The sequence below is a fragment of the Ceratotherium simum genome, chromosome 35 (genome assembly GCF_057802395.1).
Source record: "Ceratotherium simum simum isolate JZ-2026a chromosome 35, ASM5780239v1, whole genome shotgun sequence".
NCBI classification, from domain to species: domain Eukaryota; kingdom Metazoa; phylum Chordata; class Mammalia; order Perissodactyla; family Rhinocerotidae; genus Ceratotherium; species Ceratotherium simum.
Window position 1 is genome coordinate 14,906,973 of NC_141934.1, and position 19,027 is coordinate 14,925,999.

A 19,027-nucleotide genomic window follows, 5' to 3' on the forward strand; every position below is an offset into this window, starting at 1 on the left:
ACTTACCAACTTTTACCCATGTTGTACCCTCTTCCTCTTGGCCGCAACCCCAGTCTTTTAAGACTCATCCCATTAACACACAGGTGGCCCAGAAGAAACTCTTCTGCTCTCTCTCCACCAGGTTTCTATGCCCTTTTTTCTACCTAGCACATATCACACTGGATTCTTGGAGTCTCTTATCTGTCCCCCCACTGCTCTGGGAGCCCCTTGGGGCAGGAACCATGTCTTGTCTTCTTAGCACAATGTCTGGCACCTAGCAGTCACTCAATAGATGTTTAGTGAATGAATAATGATACTCACATTTACTGAATGCTTTCTCTGCTCAACATTCTCATGCTTAATCTACACGACAAGCTATGGGGTCGGGTATTATTATGAAACCCATTTTATCGGTAAATTATGGGAGAGTCAGACAGGTTAAGAGTCTGGCGAAGGGCCGACTGGAATTCAAAGTCTGTACTGTCAGACTCCAGAGTTCCCACTGCTCACCCCGACCATGAGCAAGTCCCTTCTCTCTCTGAGCCTCAGTTTCTTACAGTAAGGTGGGGTGATGGAACTGACAGATACCCTCCATCTCCGACCTACTGGGCGAGGTGCCAAGCCAAACTCAAGCCAATTTCAGTTTCCAAACGTCATAAAAAGGAAACTCTAATAGTTGAGAATCGAAACCAAGAACAGAAAGGTTGGCTGGAAGCCAGGCCTGTTAAGGTGGCCCCAGACCTTCCAGCCTTGGCTCAGTGTCTTTCAGTGTCCCTGCTGCAGTGAAGGGTCTCCAAGAAGGGGAGCCCTAGGTTAAACAGTCACCCTTGGTTTCCTCTCTGCTCTGGCCCTTTATCCCAGAGGGTGCTGGAGGTCAGCAGAAGAGGAGGAGCCCCCTTAAAGAAGGGGGTGTGTTCCAGGAGCAGGGTGGGTGTGTGCTTATATATCTGTCCAGCAGCGGTACTCTCAGAGCAGAGATGGCACTGACCCCAGAGCTGTACAACACTCCTGCCTCCAGGCTGGACTCCTTTGTGGCCCAGTGGCTGCAGCCCAGGCGGGAATGGAAGGACGAGGTGCTAGAGGCTGTGAGGACCCTGGAGCAGTTCCTGAGGGAGCAGCACTTCCGCGGGGAGCGTGGGCTGGACCAGGAGGTGCGGGTGCTGAAGGTGGTCAAGGTGAGGCTGGTTCCCTCCATCCCCAGGCCAGGGCCGGGCAAAACCCACCACAAGGGTCCACGCCCCTGAGGATGCTGGGGATTCCTCAGCTTGTTATCTCTACCCCACGCCGCTGACATCTCAGGACACCTCACCCAGCTGCCTGCACCCCACCACACTGCTGCCTTGAGCAGAAAAGTCCGGTAATGAAGCCAACAATAATATTCACTTTTGGGGGTGCACTAGCCTAACCCCTTAACATATATTACCTCCAATTCATGCCCTCTGTGAAGTAGGTACTATGCTTTTCCCATTTTACAGATGAGCAAAATGGAAACTCAGAGATTTAAAATTCATAACAACCAAATGCAATGCAAGGTCTTTGATTGGGTGCTGGTGTGAATAGACCATCCGTAAAATACAGTCTGTGGACAATTCGGGAAATTTTAATATGGCCTGGATATCAGAAATACAAGGGAATCATAGTTGATTTTGTTAGGCGTAATACTTTTGTGGTTTTGGGGGGAAATATTCACTTCTGTTGGACATAAATGCTAAAGTAGTTCAGGATAAAGTTCCTTGGTGTCTGTAATTTACTTTAAAGTGGTTTAGGTGAAGTGAATGTGGCAGAGAGTTTAGACTTGTGGAATCTAACTGGTTGGAGATATGAGTGTTCATTGTATGCTCTATTGCTCTATGTTTTAAATTTTTGTTAATAAAAAGGTTTTTTAATGGAAGTTCAGAGAGGTAAGGTGACTTGCCCAAGGTCGCGCAGCTAGTGGTAGAGCTGGGATTTGAACCAGGATCTATCTGACTCCACAGCCAGGGCTCCAGGCTGCCCCCCTTGAGATTTTCCCCCCAAGCCCTTCCTCCAGCTGCCTCATGTCACTGCCTATCCTAGCTAGGATCAAAATTCAAGAGGGTCAAAGCTAGTAAGGCCCTGGAGAATCCGACAGTCTCAGCCAATCCCTCACTTAAACATCAAAGAAACTGAGGCACAGAGAGGGTGAGAGACGTCCCAAGTTCACACAGCAAGCTGGTGGCAAAGGCAAAACCAGAATTAGGAGTCCTGACTCCCAGCCCAGTGCTCTAGTTCTCCCTCCAGGGGCAGCCACCCAGGAAGGATTTAGCAGCCTCAGGCCCCATCCTTTCTCCACACCCATCCCCAGCCTCTGTAACCTGATGTCATATGATTTAGAAGTGAGAAACCACAAGTTTTGTCATCAGCCAGACCTGGGTTTGGGTCTTGGCTTCTTCCCTTCCTGGCTGTGTGACCTTAGAATTGCCGTCTTAGCTCTCAAACCCTTATCTTCTCTCTGTAATTAGGGCAACATCATCATCATCGTCATCTCTCCCTCGTCAAGCAAATGGGTCAATGCCGGCTAAATGATTAGCTAATGGTAAACGTTAAAAAAAAAAAAAAAAGCATCGTTATAAATTCTTGCCTGAGCTTTCTTCTGGGTCTGGAACACCAGTCTGAGGCAGGCATATCCTCCCAGACCATCATTCTGACAACCTGAGAATGAAGCTGATGGAATGGGAAAAGTCTGGGGTTCTCCCCTTGAAGCCACTAAATATTAGAGATAATATTAGAGTACCCAAGGAGCAATGGTCAATGAGAAATAATACTCAGGCTCTAAACCCTCCCCCGACCCTGAAAATCTGGTGAGCTGGGCTGGTCCACCTGAGTGAATGCTTGTCCTCCAATGAGTTGGGTTTAAATGGGTTCGAACTGAAGCCAAGTCATGAAGCCTATTCTAGAATGTTCTTTCCTCTCTGCCTGGGTCTTACCACCGGGAAAGGCAGGAAGGGCAGTTTAGGCTCTGCCTTCATGGGGATGTGCCCTTCATCCACACACACACAGTGCTATCTCTAACCCTCTCACCGGGGCAGAAGCGCTGAGTCTGAACGCAGGTGGAGAAGAGAACGGAGAAAAAGGGGAAAAAAGATGGCAGGACTCCTCACCTCAGAAGCAGGGCATGGCTCACACTTTGTGTTCTGACTCACTGTCTGACTCCTGGCTATGAGTCACGGCAAGTTGATTAACCCCCCACTGCCTCAGTTTTCTCATCTGTACATTGGGAATAATTATACTTCAGTCAGTGGGTGCGAGGATTAAAGCATATTATATGCATAAAGGGCTTTCAGTAGCGCAGACACACTGAGTGCTCAACCCGTGACACCTGGATTATAATCAACGTGCAGTGACTCCACCCACAGGAGCGGTAGCTGGCCTGAGGTCCGATGGATCCCTAGCAATTCCACTTCTCCACCCGAGTGAGAAAGAGGGAAGGTCAGAGAGTTGTGGGGTTTTGTACACCAGAGTTCATACGGGCTGGAGAGAAAGTCCAGAACCTTAGAACATCAAAAAGACCCCTTCAAAATCATCCCTCTCAGGCTCCTTCATTCAGATGCGGAAACTGAATCCCAGACAGCCGGAGGGATGATCCGAGTCAACTAGATGAAGAGGAGGAAGAGAAATAAATTGCTGACCACCTGTGTGCCAGGCTCCCGGGCAAGCCCTTGCCACACTTGTTCTCCTCTAACCCTCCCAATAACCCAATGACTCATGCTCCATCATTACTCTCATTTTGCAGATGAGGAACTTCAGGTGTAGAATAATCACCTGGCTAAGAGCCAAGGGCAAGAGTCAAGGTCGAAGTTAGGCTGCCTCATTCCACAGCCCCTGGCTCTCATCCACCAGGCAATTCCGCACCACCCTTTTTAATGTCAAGAAATGACTCAGACCCCCCAGAATCCTCACACAACCCTGTGGACTAGACATTACTATTTCCTTGGAGTAGGCATTACTCTGCAGATGAGAAGACTACGTCTCAGAGCAATGCAGTGTAGTAAATAAGAAGCTTGGGCTGGGGAGTTAGGCTGCCGGGTTCAAACCCAGGCTCTGCCGCACAGACTGTGTGACCCAGGGTGACTGATTAACCCTCTTGGCGTCTCAGTTTTTTCACCTGTAAAAAGGAGATATTAGTCCTACCCGCCCATCGCTCAGGGCTGTGTGTGATAATCCACGTAAAGAGCCTCGGGGACTGCCTGGCACAGGGAGTGGCCTCAGGGTGATGGGCTCTGTGTTCTGCAGGTGGGCTCCTTTGGGAACGGCACGGTGCTCAGGAGCACCACGGAGGTGGAGCTGGTGGTGTTTCTGAGCTGTTTCCACAGCTTCCAGGAGGAGGCCAGGCACCACCAAACCGTTCTGCACCTGATGCGGAAGAAGCTGTGGAGTTGCCAGGACCTGCTGGGCCTCGGGCTCGAGGAGCTGCGGGTAGACCAGGGGGCCCCCGATGCTCTCGTCTTCACCATCCAGACCTGGGGGACGGCGGAGCCCATCACTGTCACCATCGTGCCTGCCTACAAGGCCCTGGGTAAGGAGAGGGGAAGCCCAGCGGACTCACACACCTGCTCTCCTCCGGGAGGCTTGCAACTCCCTCACCTCTCATTCACGGTCACACGCAGACACCTGCATTCATCCGTTCAACCCCTGTCCTGTGCTGGGCACTGGGTGGCCGCAGGGCGCAGGACTGCGCCAACTCTGGCTGTCATGTGGCTCAACTTGGGACACAGATTTATCGAAGAATCATGCAGATAAATGCATGATTGTAAGAGGAGGGGAGACCCACAGAGGGGAAAAAGGTAGGGAGTAACCTCGGGTGCTCCTGTAGCACTATACCATGGGTGCGGGGGTCTGTCACGGTTCAGGCTTTTCCAGAAACAGACGCTGAGACAAGGGTTTCAGGACAAGGAGTCCCAGGAAACACTGGTAGGGAAGTAGGGAGGTGAGAAAGAGAAGGAAGGAAGCATCACAAGGTACATAGTGAGGGCGGCCCTGCGGCTTAGCGGTTAAGTGCACGCGCTCTGCTGCTGGCGGCCCGGGTTCAGATCCCGGGCGCGCACCGCTTCTCCGGCCATACTGAGGCCACGTCCCACGTACAGCAACTAGAAGGATGTGCAGCTATGACATACAACTATCTACTGGGGCTTTGGGGGGAAAAATAAATAAATAAAATCTTTAAAAAAAAAAAAGTGCATAGTGAGCAAGCCACCATTGTGAGCAGCTGGGCTTCATGCCCCTGGAGAATTCTAGGCGACAGTGCAGAGCATGCCTCAACTAGAGTGTTTATCCACCAACTTCTCCCCAGCCACTGGCTGAGGGCTGCTTCCCAGGAGCATTAACTTGCCAGGTTTGTCCTCAGGCAGAGTCCTGGGTGTTTGAAGTAAACAGCTTGTAGAAGCATCACCTACAAGCCCAGGTCCATATAGGTTTCATCTCGTGTCCCAGATCCTGTTACCTAGAATGGCCACAGGGAGTTGCTCGGGGGAGGAGTCGGAAATGGGATGCCATCTGAGCAAGAAAGACATTGCCAGGATGCATTAGGGGTGCGCAGCCTTCAGAAGCACACCTGTCAGCAAATGCGCTCCCGGAACCAGCTTTCTTATCTGGAACTGGTTCTCCTCTTCAGGTGTCAGGAGGTTGGAATACATCGCTGAGAAAGAGATCCAAAACAGACAGTAAGGGAAACTGAGGGTGTCGGGGACATCAAGAGAAGACAACAGTCCTTGAGTGGCCTGAGGTATGGAAAGCCTACTTTTGGTTCTCTAGAAGGACAATCAAGCAGGGCAAACTTTTATTCTCTTAGGCTATGAGGTCTCAGGTTCCCCTGGAGAGATTCTCCAGTGAGTTAGCAGGCTCTCCCCACAGACTGCTCATCAACATGGGGCCTCCTAAATCCCCACTCTCTCCCTTTGCTTCCTCTCACCCCAGGGCCTTCTCCTCCCAACTCTCAGCCACACCCTGAGGTCTACGTGAGTCTGATTGAGGCCAGCGGTTACCCTGGAAATTTCTCCGCATCCTTCAGCGAACTGCAGAGAAACTTTGTGAAACATCGGCCAACCAAGCTGAAAAGCCTCCTGCGGCTGGTAAAACACTGGTACCTGCAGGTGAGGGGGCTGCCAGGAGGGGGGCAGGAGTGGGGCACAAGTGGGGCACCGAGGACAGAGGGGAAGAAAAGGCAGGGGCCAGAGTCATCATCTCAGGAAATAGCATCAAACGGAAATGGAGGTCAGGGAGAGAATGCTAGTCTTTTGAACTGTCAAGTGAAACAATGAAGAAGACAGAGAAGGAGAAGGAGAAGGAGGAGGAGGGAGAGGAGACAGAGAAACAGAGAAGGAAGGAGAAAAATAAGGACCACACAGTATTTCAGTAAACAAGAGCTTGTAATGCTCCGTACTGGCTAGTGTCAATTTCACTGGCTTCTCTGGTGGACATTCATCTTAGCTGGTAAGGAATAACAAGAGGGAAGATTCGTTTAATTCCACCCTGCACCAATACCCCCTCCAAATGACTGAGTTCCTGAGTGTCATGACCATTACTGAGTGAATACATCCACAGTAGCTACTTTTTAGATTTCACATGTAATGTCTGCAGGGTACCTAGTATATTTCAAAATATCCAGATGAACCGAGTCATTTAAACTTATGAAGAGAAGACTCCGAAACAAACACAAAAAATAAAACTCTTTATTTTAAAAAATGGTAAGAGAGTTGGATTTTAGAAAGATTGGCTCAGTTAAAAAAGAAAAACGTATTGGGGCCGGCCCAGTGGCGCAGCGGTTATGTGCACACGTTCCACTTCAGAGGCCCAGGGTTTGCAGGTTCAGATCCCGGGTGTGTACCGACGCACCACTTGTCAAGCCATTCTGTGGCCCCGTCCCATATAAAGTGGAGGAAGATGGGCACAGATGTTAGCCCAGGGCCAATCTTCCTCAGCAAAAAGAGAAAGATTGGCATCGGATGTTAGCTCAGAGCTGGTCTTTCTCACACACACACAAAAAAAGTATTTAAAGATAAAAATCAGAAAATTACCAAGGTTAGTGAGTTTACAGTTAGTTTGTTTATGGTGGGAAAACAGCAATTTTCTTATATGATTATCACCTCAACCGAGGTTGTGATTTATCTTCAGACATTAGCATTGGCACAGCCAAGAATAAAATTGTTTTTGTGGTTAAGCCACTCACTTACAGGAAATGATCCCAGATTTGGTAGATTTGGAGAACTAGAACTCAGCAGATTGATCCATTTCCTTGCTTTGTTTGTTTGAGGGTACAAAGTGTTTCTTCCCGCATATGATATGCACACTTATTTGTAATGTCCCCTGGACAACATACCAGCTTTAGCCATTCCTTTTGTTCAAGTCTCTGCCCCTGAGACAAGGATTTGATGGCATATGGTTTTTTGAAACAGTTTTTGATTCAATATTATTAATTTGATGTCTTATTTGACAAGTTTTATTCAGCTAAGTGTTACAAGATGCGCTGATCAATATGTAAGGACATAAAGAAGTTGTATCATATGGTGAACAAGACCAGAGTCCCATGATGCTAAGAAGGTTAATAGTTCCTTTTTGTCTAGAGGCTTTGTCAGGTCCCTGGAGTTGTCTTTTACTTTCACGGTTCAGAAGTATTTCCTTGTTCTTATCAGTTCCACTCCTGGGGTCAGGGACCAAGGCATATGCAATTTAGTTTCTCTAGGTTTCGTCTGTCGAATCTTAACTGTAAGGATATCACAGATCTCAGAGATATCAAAATCTGTTAATGCTGTCACCTGCCAAAAAAAGTGTTATTTTTACTACCTATGATGCTGGGCGTTCATAAGCCCTACAGCAATACCAGGTCAGATTCCAGGAGGGACTTGATAAGCATCGTTTCCACAAATCAAGAGCTGTCCTTGATGTTTTTTTTTAATTTCCCAACAAACTAATGTTTATTTTTTCTATTTTGAAGTATTTAATTCAATGCAGTTCTGGGAACAAGATGGGGCTTTCCCCAGTGTTTTGGTTGAGGTTTTGGCATAAGTTTTTTATTTGTTTGTTTTAGGGGATTTTTTACCTTTTTAAGTGTATAATTCAGTGGCATTAATTACATTCACATTGTTGTGTAAACATCACCACTATCTATTTCCAGAACTTTTTCATCATCCCAAACAGAAACTCTGTACCCGTTAAAAAATAACTCCCCATTCTACCCTCTGCCCAGCCCCTGGCAACCACCATTCTACTTTCTGTCTCTACTGTTAAAAACAGAAACAACAGGCCCAAAATGGAGTCACTTGTGCTAAGCCCCACATCAGCAAACTAGGACTTAACACCTAACCTAATTGCAGTGTCAGCCTTTCCCAGGAGTGTAACCTTTAACCAGTCAATCTGGAATTATCTGGTCAGAGGTAATCTGCTTGATAGACCCCCACCTTCCCCCAAAGGAAGGTGACCTTGCCTGAAACAATCCACTCTTTGCTGGAATAACTTCCTTGCCCTGTCTCCTTCTGCCTATAAAAACCTTCCATTATGTACAGCTCCTCGGAGCTCCTTTCTGTCTGCTAGGATGGGATGCCACCCAATTCATGAATCATTAAATAAAGCCAATTAGATCTTCAAATTTACTCAGTTGAATTTCATTTTTCAACACAATGAATTTGCCTATTCTAAGTCCCTTTTATAAATGGAATCATACAATATTTGTCTTTTTGGTCTGTCTTATTTTGTCCTTGATTCTTAATATTGGGATCATACCTAATTGAATAAGATTTCTGGCATGAATACAAATTTATTTACAAATTTGATTTATTATTATTGATTTATTGATAAATTGATTTATCTAATTCTATCCTGGTAGGAAGGAGGACAAATTGTTATTGAACTTATGTAAATACTACATAGTCATGAAAAAGAAATTAATAAATTCGCTTTGTGAATATTTAACCGACATTCTGAATAGTTTGTAAGCAGAGCCGATTTATATATGCTCTTATTTTACAGAATGATTATCTTTGTTTTTCTGAGGATTTGTTAGTTTATAATCTATAGCAGGGAACTTTTATAGGAATTTTTTTATTCTGAGGTGTCAGCTGAAATAATATATCATTTAAAGAATGTTTAGGGGCCAGCCCTGTGGCTTAGCGGTTAAGCACGCACGCTCCGCTGCTGGTGGCCCAGGTTCAGATCCCGGGCGCACACCAATGCACCGCTTCTCTGGCCATGCTGAGGCGGCGTCCCACATACAACAACTAGAGGGATGTGCAACTATGACATACAGCTATCTACTGGGGCTTTGGGGAGAAAAGGGGGGAGGGGAAGGAGGAGGATTGGCAATAGATGTTAGTTCAGGGCCGGTCTTCCTCACAAAAAAAATAATAATAATAATAAAATAATAATAATAATAAAAGAATAAAGAATGTTTAATCTTAGTTTGCACAATTATAGCCCCATATTGAGGATAGGAGATAGATTAAGAAGAAAGAAAGGGTTTTTTCCTCACAATGACAACAAAAGTAGAATATTAACCTGGGTAATTAATTCTCATTTTGTTGATCTTTTGTTAAGCAATCCACCTTTATGAAGTCATCTACTTCTGGAAAAAAAGAGTTTGGTGAAATTCTGACCCAGTTCCCTTTGATGAGGATATGAGCCTTTACCCATAAATTTATTCCCAATTACACTCCATAAATTTCCTATAGTGGAGTGGGGAGAAAGGGATCTGCCCACACATAGATTAGCAGCTTTGGTTTTACTACTGTAATTGAGTCAAAAATAAACACAGCATAAAATCCACCCATCAGCTCCTAATCTTATAGGGCTGTTTTCCAGGAGTCACGTACATGGGCACGTACACACACACACACACGCACAGACAAATTTTTGAGTGATTTAAATTCACAACGGCATGCAAGACAACAGCAGTGAGGCTCCCGGGAGATATCAGAATTCTCAAGACAAACAGACCAAAAGAGAAAGAAAGAAAAACACAAACTATGATCAAACTCAGTCATCAACTGAGTTTGCCACCCAGAAGAGAATAAACTCCTGTCATCTGTCTCCCAACAGAGACTAGCAGATGGTCAAACCATAAAACAAGATTCACAGGGTGTTGTCACCATCAGGGACATAAGTGGCCCTATGCAAATAAGAACAAGAACCATAACCAGACTTGGCAAAGAATCAGATTCAATCCAGAATCAGAAATAGAAAGAGAGCTGGTGATGGGGAAGGAGGAGAGAAACAGCAGCAGGAGTAAAACCTGCTGCCATACAATGTTCACCTTTGGAGTTGAAAAAGGGTCACATCCAAGTGTAGACAGCCATGAGGTGCATTCCTCCAGCAGCACAATTTAGTCGGTTTTGGAAATAAGTCCCTTGGATAATCTCAGTAGGATCTCCCAACTGCAACAAAAAACTAAGAGATAAAAATCATTTATTAAATAAGAACTTGCAGAGAAATTGCAAGGGAATCAGACTGCAGAAGTGAAGGGCTTAATCCATAGGTATTTAAAGAAAAAATGATTACCAAGATTACTAGGTTTATAGTCTCGGTTGGTGGTAGAAAAATAGCGATTTTCTCACCTGCTTATCATATCTAGAAAGGTCATGACATCTTCAGACAACAACATTGCAAAATTCAGAGAAATCCGGGGGCCGACCACGTGGCATAGTGGTTAAGTTCGGAGCATTCCACTTCGGCGGCCTGGGTTCTCGGGCCTGGATCCTGGGCTCAGACCTATGCTACTCCTCAGCCACGCTGTGGCGGCAACCCACATATAAAGTAGGGGAAGAGTGGCAAAAATGTTCGCTCAGGGCTAATCTTCCTCAAGCAAAAAACGAGGAAGATTGGCAACAGATGTTAGCTCAGGGCTAATCTTCCTCAGCAAAAAAAAAAAAAAAAAAAGTCAGAGAAATCCAGAACGTGAACAAATCAGGGCATCCTTGAACATCAGCACTGGAAGGGAACATAGATCTTTTCTTTCGGTTTGTTTTTTTGTATACCATTAAATTGAAGATCCTAAAAGAAATGAAGTGCTCATTTTTCTTAAGCCTTACCTCTTAGCATTACAGGCATCCTGCATTTTATTTATCATCTAAGTTTTAAGAATCCTACTAGTAAAATCTCACTAATATTGGAGAAAATAAATTGTATTGCCATGAGCTTACAGTCTTAAAAACATTATAATATTATTAGTTAAGATTTACAGTATTAAGTGTGAATTCACAAAATGTTACCAAAAAAAATTCATTAATTTATAAATAAATTTGAATTCAATTAAAATTTTTTTTAAGTCAAGGATAAAGTTGTTTTTGTTAGTGAGCCAATGACTTATAGGAAAGGCTCAAGGTTTCATTTATTTTGGAGACTAGAACTAGACAAGATGACCCTGTTTTTGTTTGTTTAAAGGTCGAAGTGAGGTTTTTTTCCCTTTGACTTGTGGGTTGTGGTATAATTCTTATTTATAATGGCCACAGGACAAGATGTCAATTTTGCTTCCACAAACCAAATAGCTGGATGTTTGAAAGAAATTTTCACTTTCTAGCTGAATATTAAAGAGGTTCTTAAGATAGGAAGTGACTGGTCTCAGTTAAGATGCTTTCTTTTGCAACTAACAGAAAAACCAACTCAAAATGGCTCAGCCAATAAAGAGAATTATCAGTTCATGTGTGAAAACCCATAACAGGAGGTAGGGGGCTTCAGGCACTGTTTGGTGAGGGCTCCAGCTCTGTTTCTCTATAATACTCTCAGCTTCTCTCAACTCGGTGTGTCAACTTCGTCCTCGGGCTGGTTTCTCTCATGATGGCAAAATGGCTACAGCTGTTCCTGCCCTCGCATCCACACATAAGAGACGACTTCTCTTCTTTCAACTGCTGAACAAAAGAACTAGGCTTTACCCAACTTGAGCCAATTTAGGTCACATGGCTTCTCTTGAATCAATCAATTGGCAAAGCAAATAGGTTTATACTGATGGCCCTGTCCAGTCGGGGCCCATCCTGGAGTTGAGGGTGGGGTCAATCCCATCCAAACAGCATGGCTACTCTACAATGGAGAAGGAAGAAACGGCTGCCAGAGAGGCAACCCCAACGTTCACCACAGAATCTCAGCTATTACCTAGTCCTATAGTTCCCTCCTCCCACCCCTTTTTTTCTCTTTAGCTAGAAGCCTTTTCTTTAAAGGAAACCTTTCAGAAGTCCAATACATTAAAATAGATTAAAATGGAGCTTCTCAGGCTGGAATGCTGGTGGCAGAGCCCATCCTGCTCGCTCTTTGGGACACCTCTTCATAACTCCATTCCGGGAGTTATGTCAAGCACAGTTTGAAACACACTGGACTATCCCAGCCCCTTAATTCTAAAATGGGAAAACCCATTTAGGGTCAGAGAGGGAAAGTAACTTGGTGGAGATCACACAGCCAGTGGGGGCAGAGCTGAGACAAGAACCTGGATTTTCCATCCTTACACAGGATCTTGGGGTCTCTCTCTCTCTCTTCCCATCTCTTTCAACAGTACGTGAAAGCCAAGTGCCCCAGGGCCGCGCTGCCCCCTCTTTATGCCCTGGAGCTACTGACTATCTACACCTGGGAACTGGGTACTCAGGAGGATGAGAATTTCAGGTTGGATGAAGGCCTCACCACCGTGATGGAGCTGCTCCAGCAGTATGAGTTCATCTGCATCTACTGGACCAAGTACTACACATTCCAGAACCCAGTCATTGAGGACTTTGTCAGAAGACAGCTCAAAAAAGACAGGTACTGGGCCACTGCTTGCCCACCACGTCTCACAGAGAAAAGAAAGAGAATTGAGGGAAAGGTGGTGGGTGTTTTACAGGTGGGCTTTATCAAGGAGTGAAGCTGCACTGAAATCTCATACTGACACAGCTGACCTCCCAAGTCAGCCGCCTTTCAAAATCACCAGGGACCTTAGGGGCTAGAAGACTTTTCCTTATTCCTCAAGCCACCACTCCACCCTATCTCAGCCCTCTTGCCCTCAGAAGACCATTTCAGTGCTTTTTAGCGACAGCATGGGAAAGGGGAAAGAATCACGGCGACCCAAGTCTAACCCCAGCTCTGCCATTTTCTCATGTCTGTGAGCCTCGGCTGCTCATCCGTAAAACAGGAGTAACCGGCACCACAATGCAGCACTGTTGTGAGGGGTGGAGAAAGCATACGTACAGGGCCTACAGTATCTAGCCCACAATAGACGCTGGAGAAATGCTCACTATTGTAGCTGCCAGTGCCCACCCACGTCCCCTGGGCCTTCACCATTTCAGTGAAGGCTGGTTCACCTGCCTCCCTTTGCCTGCGGGTTCTCAGCCTCCTCCAAAGACTGGTGGAAGTTGGTGGATAAATACCCCAGCTCCCTCCCATCTCAGATGCAAGAGCTCTCTCTGGGTGACGTGTGCCACACTGTTTCCCAGGTCCCCCCGGTGGGGCTAACAGTTGCCCACAGTGGTAATCACCTTGATACACACCCTTTATTGGCACCCTTCCCTTCCCCATCTCACTTTCCCATGCCCTCATTGGTGCTTCCTGGCTTCTCCTTCCGAAGAAACCACTTGCACTCGAATCCTCATCTTGGGATGTGGGGGAACCCAGTCTGAGACAATTCTTCATATTAGAAGCTCTAGATCAGTGCAGCCAATATCACAAGAATGTTTATGGTTCCCTTATGTGAGTGTCAGGTCTTTTTTCACAAGGAAGAAAAACCCGGTCTACTTAGGGAAAGAGATTTATAAGGATGCCCAGAAAATTGAGGTTGGAAAACCATCCAGGTTGGGCCTGAGGCAAACCTACAGACTCGCACTCTCTCTGTCACTCTTCCTCATTGCCCCCAGGCTCTCTTCCCTCCCACTGCCTCTACTTTTCTCTCCACATCTGCCCTGCTCCCCTCTTACTCCCAGTTAGTGAAGGACCTCCATCATTGCTGGTCCAAACTCCAGTCCGATCACTGGGCACAGGCCCAGCATGTCAGGTAACCTAGTGGGTCACTTTGGGTCAGGTGACCCCATCCCATAGAACAGCCTGGCACTGTTCCCTGATTATTTCAGGCAGGACTATTTTAGGAATATTTCAGGGAGCCGGGGATGTTGGGAGTAGCAAGCATGGAGCCTAAAGTGTCCAGCTCACTCCAGTAGCCTATCACATTCTGCCACATAGGTAAAGTCAGAGCTCCCTCCTAACTCAAAAGTTCCTGGAGGGCAAGGCCAGGTCTGAATCATGGGCTTGGCATCCAACACACTGGTCACCCCAAGCAACCCAAGGAGGCTGTTAGACCCTCTTCAAGCCAACAATCTTTTTTTTTTTTGGTGAGGAATACTGGCCCTGAGCTAACATCCGTTGCCAATCCTCTTCTTTTTGTCGAGGAAGATTGGCCCTGAGCTAACGTCTGTGCCCATCTTCCTCTATTCTGTATTTGGGATGCTGCCACAGCATGGCTTGATGAGTAGTGCGTAGGTCCTCGCCTGGGATCCAAACCTGTGAACCCTGGGCCATCGAAGTGGAGCACATGAACTTAACCACTATGCCACAGGGCCGGCCCCCAAGCCAATATTCTTTAAAATATTCATTCAACATTTGTATAGAGGGGAGACATTTGGAGGCACCCAAACTGTCCTCTGTTGAGGCAGGGGAGATAGTTAAGAATCCCATTTGCTGGCTGTCAGAAGTTAGAGAAGTTTGTGCCTCAGTTTCCTCATCTATAAAATGGGGACAACAATCACAACAGTTATAATAGTCCCCACCTTATAGAAGGATTAAAATAGGTTCATTCACATAGGGTTTGGCCCAGGGCCTCAATAAATATCAATAGTTGGTGGTGGTGCTGTTACTATTATCCAAAGTAATTCAGCAGCTCCAGCCTCAAACTTACTTAAGTAGCCCGCTCAGCAAAACAAAAGCTCTGAACTTAAGAGGCCAATCTCCCTGAGTGGGCATCTGTTATTGCTTCAGCATGTCTTTTGGGGTCTCACCACCCCCACCCCAAAAATTCCTTGCAAACACCTAGAGTACTTTCCCCAAGAGGAATTCTTGGAAACGTACTCGTCTCCATCTTGTTACTCTCCAGCAATGTTTTGGGCCCTCCTGGACTGATGGTTCAGGACTCTGGACATGGCAGATGCTAGTGGCTTGAACAGATGGTTCTGAGAAGGCTTCTTTCTGGCTTGCACCCCTCAAAACCACAAAGAGCCTGGGCACCCTCTCCCTGTGTTGCAGGCCCATCATCCTGGATCCGGCTGACCCCACCCACAATGTGGCGGAAGGGTACAGATGGGACATAGTCGCTCAGAGGGCCTGCCAGTGCCTGAAACAGGACTGTTGCTATGACAACAAGGAGAACCCAGTCCCCAGCTGGAACATTAAGGTAATGGCTCCTTTCCCGGCTGCCAGGGGCTTGAAGCTCAGAATGAGATAACGGCAGAGTATTTCCGTATTTATTTCTGTGTCAGTGGAGCCAACAGGGTATCAGAGTCAGATAGTTTGAGGCCTGGCTGCACCACCCACCAGCTCTGTGAACTTGGGGAAATTATTCAATTCTCTGAGCTTCAGGTTCCTTATCTTCAAATTCTCAACCTCCTTTTCTTCCTTCTTTCCATAACCCACTTGAAAATCAGTTCCATGCTCCGGATCGCTCTTGGCATGAGCTGAGCTCAAGCAAGTCAGTTCAGCAGCTGTTTTGTGCCAGCACTGCGTCTGGGGCTGGCAGGGTGGCCAAGGGGGCAGTGGTGGTACAGAAATAAGACATGACCCCTACCATCAAGAAATTCACCAGAGTTTGCTAGGAAGCAAGTCCCTGAAACAAATTTGCACAAAACTGCTAGAAAGAATTATCAGAGAAGATACTCAGAAAACAAAAAAGGCTAAATAATAGTATAATGTGATGCCAAACCTATAGTACAGGCAAAAATCATAATACTCTATTTTATTCACATTGTACTTTATGATTTGCAAAGCGCTTGTCCAGGGACAATTCTGTAAAGTAGAAAGGTCAAGTATTATTATCATTATCTTTATCTTTATCATTATCATCCGCATTTTACAGATAAGGAAACTGAGGCTCAGAGAGGTTAAGTTAATTAACCAGGTCACACTGCTAAGAGGCAGCAGGATTCACACCCAGGTCTTTGTGGGGCTCTGGAAATGGAAAATAAATGTTATCTGAAGTCACCAGAGAAAATTCCTTGAAGAAGGTAGAGCTTGAGGTGGGTCCTAAAGCCAGGGAGGGATACAGACTCTCAGAGGAGAGGGCACTCCACCCAGGTAGAGGGTTGGGTATGGGGTGAGGGGCGAAGGAATGGAGGTGTGTGCCAGCACAAAAGACCGACCTGCTCGGAGCAGAGGCAGAAGCAGAATCAGAGGCTCTCTGATACGGTGCAGAGATTACAAACAGAGCCCACCAGCCAAATGAAGCCCACAATTGGACGGAAAAGTATATGCCTCTGGATTTTTCCTGAATATAAAAAGCATCGTGTAAAGATTTTTATCTTAAAAAATCAGAAGACTTGCAATGCTGGGCCTGTAGTCCTGCTTGAAAGATCAGCTAGAGGTCCAGCCCTCCCCAGCATCTTCCAGATGGTGTTCTTCAGCCACCTGGGTCTCTTGGGCCCTTGAGCGTGGCCTCTGGTGGTGGTGAGGAACAGACTTTGGAGTCTGACTGACCTCGGTTCAAATACCTGCTCTGCTCCTCACTACCTTTGTGATGGTCAGTAAATTACCTAAACCTGCTCAACCACAATTTCCTCATCTGTACAATGGGATACTAGGAGAACCAAACTGATAGGGCTGCTATGAGAATAAAATGCATTAAGAAGAGTATGAACAGCGCCCAGCGCAGGGCTTAGAAGGTGGCTGACACTCCCTAAATGTTTGCTGCTGCTGTTGGAAAGGTGGGGATGGGTGAAGGGAACTTTTGCACGTCAGACAGGGGAGTGTGGACTTAATGCAACCCCTTTCTCTCCTCTCCCTTCCAGAGGGCACGAGACATCCAAGTGACAGTGGAGCAGTGGGGTTACTCAGACCTGATCCTCACAGTGAACCCCTATGAGCCCATAAAGCAGGTTAAAGAGAAGATCCGGCAGAGCCGAGGCTACTTGGGCCTGCAACGTCTGTCCTTCCAGGATCCCAACGGCAAGCGGCAGCTTCTCAGTAGCCACTGCTCCTTGGCCTACTACGGGGTCTTCTCCAACACTCGCATCTGTCTGCTGGAGACTGTCTCCCCTGAGATCCAGGTCTTCGTGAAGAATCCTGACGGTGGGAGTCACGCCTATGCCGTCGACCCCAACGACTCCATCCTGGGCCTGAAGCAAGAGATTGAAGACAAGTATGGGCTGCTTAGGCAGCAGCAACAGCTGGAGTTTCGAGGCCAAGTCCTGCAGGATTGGTTGGGTTTAGGGAGCTATGGTGTCCAAGACAGCGACACCCTTGTCCTCTCCAAGAAGAAAGCCAGAGGAATTCCGTTTCCACTCAGCTAGTTTCCTCTGGCAAACCTCTCTGTGCATTTCTGCCATTTAATCCAGGGCTCATTCTGTCAACCACTCCCTCCAGCTCTCTGCTGGGAGGTCCTGTGTCTTCACCAACTTTGTAAACGGTTATCCTAGCCCTGACAGTGGAGCACTAAAGAGGGGTGTGAGAGACTAGACATACAAATGGACAATGGTCAGACCATATATGACAAGAGAATTCTGACCCACAATCTCTGCAGCCACCAGCTTGGGAAGCCAAACCACAACCTGTACAGCAAGCAACTCAAAACCATCAGGACTTGGTCAATAACTGTGAGCTTCCCTAACTGAGCCCCTTCCAAGTTAGGACCAACCAGAAAAGGCCAAACAAGCTCCCTAACCAATCACAGAGGATGCCCTGCTTCTAGGTAGCCCACCTCCAGTTTCTCCCCACCAACAACCTCAGTTAGGGCATCCCCAAAGCCTTCTCTTTTCTCCACTATAAAGCTTTCCCACGACCCTGCCTGCCTTTGAGTCTCTGACAAATGCAAAGGATGGTGGCTGACTCCCTTGCTACAGCAAGTTGGGAATGAATAACGTTTGTTCGTTCTCTTTTGGGTGGTCTTCATTTCTTTCCACAGGTGCTAATGCTATCCTTGTGGCTGTTGCTTAATCATTTGAGCCTCTCAGCTTTGGGAAGTGAGGACTGTAGGGAAACCAAGACGAAGGCAAAGTCTGGGAAGGCGAGGCTGATGCAGTGTGAAAAATCCCCTCAACTCCTGAAACACACAAACAGTACCTAATGGTCCACAGACTTTAGGAAAATAGCAGCATCTTTAATTATCAAAGGACATCATGTTATCAGGTTTACTCCAATCAACCAACAAAAAGTTTCCTTTTTCCCCCTCCCCTTTTGCCCGGCTTTCTGATGGACTACTTACTTACCATAGAATATAAAATGCACTTTATAATTGGTTCTCAACAGCCTCTGGGCAATTTATCAGTAGTAACAAATTTCTCACCTCCTTTTGCCTTCAGGGACAGAAAGAGTGCCTCCTTTCCATGGCATAGACAGGATAGCCCATCCTACTTCTTTGTATCCTTTATAATGTTGGGTAGAGCCCACATTGTAGGTAGTGGGCAAATTCTTGTCTAAAAAAAGGAGACAGTCACCTTCCTCTCTTTCATAATAGAAAAGACCAAGATCAGAGAGTTTATTAAGCAAGTTTTGACACACTCAGCTTCAAAGATAAAACATGAAGAAAAGCATTCCAAAGACAAAGGTGATTTTGTTCTTCCTTCATGTGGAGCACCTTAACTGCAGAGATTCTAACGTGTTGGCCTTGGGTGGGTCCTAGGAGTCAGTGTTTAAAAATTCCCCAAATGTTTCCAATGCGCAGGCAGGATGGAGAAGTCCTGAGCTATAAAACTGCAGAATGTTGCCCAAACCAAACTGTGCATCGGAGTCTCCTAGGATAGTGCCTCTCAAACTTGAATGCGCACGCAGATCACCTGGAGATCTTGTTTAAATGCAGGTTCTGATTCCGCAAGTGTCGGCCGGGGCCGAGGCTCTGCGTTTCTAACAAGCTCCGCGGTGTTGCCAACGCTGCTGGTTCACGGATTATGCTGAGTAG

At 46.5% G+C, this 19,027-nt stretch overlaps 1 protein-coding gene across 1 annotated transcript; it reads left to right on the forward strand.

The window, feature by feature from the left end:
• The first annotated feature begins 956 nt into the window (after positions 1-956).
• On the forward strand, positions 957-18,470 carry LOC101400083 (2'-5'-oligoadenylate synthase-like protein). The gene is made up of 6 exons (XM_004429896.3): positions 957-1,154; positions 4,231-4,513; positions 5,911-6,086; positions 12,464-12,705; positions 15,169-15,316; positions 16,923-18,470. Exons 1-6 carry the CDS (start codon positions 957-959, stop codon positions 17,421-17,423), a joined length of 1,548 nt encoding a protein of 515 aa, XP_004429953.2. The 3' UTR covers positions 17,424-18,470.
• The last annotated feature ends 557 nt before the right edge of the window (positions 18,471-19,027 follow it).

What these genes read in the sequence shown, in the direction of transcription:
- LOC101400083 (XM_004429896.3), top strand. Translation starts at nt 957, where the DNA reads ATGGCACTGACCCCAGAGCTGTACAACACTCCTGCCTCCAGGCTGGAC. An exon ending in TAAAACACTGGTACCTGCAG is followed by an intron (nt 6,087 to 12,463) that starts GTGAGGGGGCTG and finishes CTCTTTCAACAG; the next exon opens with TACGTGAAAGCCAAGTGCCC. An exon ending in TCCCCAGCTGGAACATTAAG is followed by an intron (nt 15,317 to 16,922) that starts GTAATGGCTCCT and finishes TCTCCCTTCCAG; the next exon opens with AGGGCACGAGACATCCAAGT.